At 38.2% G+C, this 4522-nt stretch overlaps 1 protein-coding gene across 31 annotated transcripts in view; it reads right to left on the minus strand.

Moving 5' to 3' along the window:
* Ubap2l (ubiquitin associated protein 2 like) overlaps positions 1-4522 on the minus strand; it is a 57975-nt gene that overhangs the window by 21263 nt on the left and 32190 nt on the right. For all 31 annotated transcript variants that reach the window (XM_021157417.1, XM_021157416.1, XM_021157418.2 and 28 more), the window contains one exon: positions 1897-2095. In XM_021157417.1, coding sequence (XP_021013076.1) covers positions 1897-2095 — 199 coding nt within the window. The remainder of the gene's footprint in view (positions 1-1896; positions 2096-4522) is intronic.

A 4522-nucleotide genomic window follows, 5' to 3' on the forward strand; every position in this document is an offset into this window, starting at 1 on the left:
CTGCAAGAAGAAACACAATAAGTTATGCGCCAGTGATATTAATATATTCCAAGGAAATATTGTCCTATACTAATACTAGTAATAAGACCTTCAAGATTCAAGAACTCCAGCTAGCAAAATGGCTCTCAGTGCATAAAGATTCTTGCCACATCAATTTTTTGTTTACTTGACACAAGCTAGAGTTATTTGGGAAGAACCTCAGTTGAGAAAATGTCTCTGATTGTTGGCAAGTCTTTAGGGCATTTTCTTAAAAACAAACATACAAGTATTTATTTTATGCACACAGATGTTTTGTCCGCATCCATGTCTATGTACTATACTTGCCCGATACCCTCTGAGACCGTGGGGCTGCAATTTATTATTGTAAGTCACTACATGGGTGCTAGAATTGAATCCAGAATGTTTGGAAAAATAGCCACTTAATTGCTGAGCCATCTCTCCAGCCCCTGCATTTCCTTCCACACCCCTCACCTCGCCCACCCCCATTTTCCTTTTGTTGTTGTTTTTTTTTTTTTTTTTGGTTTGAGACTATAGCACTGGGTGTCTTAAATAAAATTTCCAGTGTAGACCATGCTGTCCTAGACTTCAACTTAAGAGATCTACCTGCTTGTGTCAGAATGCTATGTATCACACCTGGCCTGTATTTTCAGGATTAATAACTGAAATGAGAGTGCTGTGTAAGAAAATAAACTAAACAAACTATGGCGGGCAAGCCAGTAAACAGTTCCTCCATGAACTCTGTTTTAATTCCAGCTTCCAAGTTCCTGCCTTGCCCTCCCTATAAGTCAAGTAAATTCTTTCTTCCCTAATTTACTTTTGGTCATTTCTTCATCACAGAAACAGAAGCACATTAAGACATGTACCATGGCATACACAACCATCAATCCATCCAGCTACCCAAATTGCATATTATCAGATCCTTTCAAAACAACCACTGAATAATTTCTGTACTTCAGCACAGCTTAATAAAATCAATAGCCAGGTAGTTGTAGTGCACGCCTTTAATCCCAGCACTCGGGAGGCAGAGGCAGGCGGATTCCTAGACGGCCAGCCTCGTGTACAGAGTGAGTTCCAGGACAGCCAGGGCTATACAGAGAAACCCTGTCTCAAAAAACCAAAACCAAAACCAAAAAAAAAAAAAAAAAAGAAAACCAGAAAAATCAATACCACTGACCTACCTGTATATGTCACATATCTATAAATTATTCATTTTTTAAAAATGGTTTTAGAGCTTTATTTTAGAAAGGCAGGGAGAAAGAAGTTAGAAACAAAGAGGGCAGCTATGGCCACATGGAGAGAGAAGGAGGGCTAGAGATGAGTAAGAAAGGTAAGAGCTTAAGAGCTAAATTATCCATATTTAAAGTACAAAATACTAAGATGGCCACGGCCATCAAACTGAAGATAAATCAAAGAATTTAGGGCTAAGGTTTCTCAGTCACTAAAGTGCTGTGAAAGTATATAGACCTGAGTTTGACTCATTATGTGAAAAGGATGGGCACAGTATTATCACATGTGTGTAATCCTAGTGCTGGAGAAGCAGATATAGGAGAATCCTTAGGGTTTGTTAGCTCTTAAGCTTAAGTAAGTAAGATTCAAGAGACCAAGTGAGAGTCTTACTGATGCTCACCTTTAATCCCAGCACTCAGAAGGCCTAGAGACAAGCAGATCTCTGACTTGGAGGCCAGCCTGGTCTACCCACGAAGTTTGAGACCAGCAAGGGCACCATCACACAAACACACAAAATCTAAAGAGAATTCTCTCAAAATCCCAGGTTAATAAAGAAAGAGAACTAAAGTTAATATCAATTGTATACAGCCTCAGATTATCCAGTCCTTCCCTATCTTCTAGACAATAAATCTCTCCTATGTCAAAGATTTAAGTCACCCATCAACTTACCATACTGCACCAGTGATGGTGATTGTGTTGTTGAGCCCATATCCCAAGAGGAGGTGGTAGTGCTTCCAGATTGAGAATGTTGAGCTGCCAGTTGAGCAAGGGCCTGCGCAGTCTTGAATTGCTCCAAGAACTGGGAGCCTGTTGTACTGCCACCTTTAGCTTCCCCAACATCACCAAATCCTTTCCCCAACATGCTCACCTACAGATCAACAAAGAGATCAGAGAAGTTTACAGCTGGTAATCTTCCTCAGCTTACTCACAAAGACAGACCAAAAGTCAACACATAATAATGCTACTCATAGAATGCTACCAAGCAAAGAATAGCAAAAAATTTAAGATCAGTCTTATACCAGACCAAGTATACTGCATTATTATGAGCACAATCTAGAGGCTCAATACCTATATTCAGATTCTGAGTGCATCTTTTGGAAGAATTCCCATCTGAAATAGGAGTGAAAGCAGTACACATCATAAAGTAGTAGGAAGCTTATTTAAGGACAAGCATGGTACATGTCTGAAATCCTAGTATAAAGTAGCTTGAGGGAGAAAGAATACAATTTAAGGCTAGCATAGACTATACAGGGAGATCCTATCTCAAAAATATAAAACAGTAAATTTAAGTACTTGGGAGGCAAGAAGATAAATGAGCATGAAGCCAACATGAGATACACAGACAATGAACTGTCTATTAAGAGAAATTAAAATGTATCACAACTCTTTCCCCAGGGATAAAGCTTTATTAAGTGGAGAATATTCTAAACTTTCACATTTTGAAATCAACCAGTACTTGATAATTATCTAGTAAGATATACTAACACTTGCAAAGCTAAACAGAGAATCACAAGTTCAAGGTCCTCAAGCATGATGAAATATGCTGCCTTTAATCCCAGCACTTGGAAGGCAGAGACAAGAGGATCTCTGTCATTTTCAGGCCAGTCCTGGCTATACAAGGAGACCCTGTCTCAAAAACAAAACAAAAATAGTACAAATTCAACCTCAGCCATAATGAGTTGTGAGTTCAAGGCCAGCCTGGGCTATGAGAGCTTGATTCAAAACAAACAAATGGGTGAATAACTAAATAAAATAAAACAAAAGGCAAAACACAAAAGGAAGGTAACCATAAAGTGGGTCAAAAGCCAGTGGCCAGGGAACTTAAAGGCACAAGAGGGAGAACTATTGTTTTGAAAAATGGACACAATGAGCCTATCAATTGAAAGTAAAAAACCATATATTCTGTCAGTTTTAGTCAAAAGATTCTTGCAATGGAGAATGGTAAAACCAACCAACCAACCAAACAAACAAACAAAAACAAAAGTAGAAGAAGGACTAGTTAAAAAAAAGGAAAGGAGGGGCTGCAGAGATGGCTCAGCAGTTAAGAGCACCGACTGTTCTTCCAAAGGTCCTGAGTTCAAATCCCAGCAACCACATGGTGGCTCATAACCAGCTATAATGAGATCTGATGCCCTCTTCCTGTGTGTCTGAAGACAGCTACAGTGTAATTAAATATAATAATAAATAAATCTTAAAAAAAAAAAAAAAAAAAGAAGGAGCCAGGAAGGGTAGGAATGGGGATGGGAGGAGGAATGTGTGCAAATCAAGGGCCAGCATGGTCTATATACTAAATTCCAAGACAGCCAGGGCTACAAAGGGATGTGCAGCACTGTGCTTTTATTTGTTTATTTACAACGATCCTGTCTTTATAAACAAACAAACAAAGCAAGTAATTCAGTCAGTTTGAGCTCAGCCTGGTCTACATAGGGAATTCCAGTATAGCCAGAACTACATAGAGAAATCATGTTTCAAAAAAAATGAGCGTGAGGAGAGCTGGGGTCAAAAGAAGCTAAAGAAAGGAACACGTGTTACCAAAATGAACTACATATATGAACATGTCATGGTCTACTATGTAAATTAATGCTAATAAGTAATTTAAAAACAAAATTAATTTACATTAAGCAACTCAAACAAAACCAAACTAACCAACTGGAAACTCATTTGAATATTATTAACTACCAGACACAAAGAGAAGTTATAGGGCTAACCCCAATTTTATACTAGTCAACAAGTCCACATGATTTGGACTATTTTCTGTGTACATTAACAAATGCATGTTAACGCTAAGCATAATTTTTTTTTTTAATAATTCTCCCCAATCACCAAGGCAAAGCCAACCAACCACAGGTAGACATGGTTGATGATGACAAGCCAAATCAAAACTTTCCTCCATTAGGTTGATTAACTCAGGTATTTTGTAAAAGGAAAAACAAGTGACTATTACAGAAGGAAAGATTTTTTTCTTCTCTACTTCAGTCTATATTTCAAGACTGTGCAAATGAAAATCTCAGAAGATGGATTGCTGAGATGGCTCCACTGACCCAGTGCTTACCATAGCAAGCCTGATGACCTGAGTTTGATTCTGAGGAGTCTCATGGATGCCACAAGTTGTCCTTTTACTTCCTCATGCGCTTGTACAGATGCAACAGCAGGTGTATACAAGTAAACTCATAATAATTTTTTATTTTTTTATTTCTTTTTTTTTTAGAGGAAAAGTCACCCATGTTCTCCTATCACCTTCATTCTCACAGCTAATGAAGCAGGCGGCAGGGTGCTTTCTTTTTTTTTTTTTTTT

This window comes from Mus caroli, chromosome 3, assembly GCF_900094665.2.
Source record: "Mus caroli chromosome 3, CAROLI_EIJ_v1.1, whole genome shotgun sequence".
NCBI classification, from domain to species: domain Eukaryota; kingdom Metazoa; phylum Chordata; class Mammalia; order Rodentia; family Muridae; genus Mus; species Mus caroli.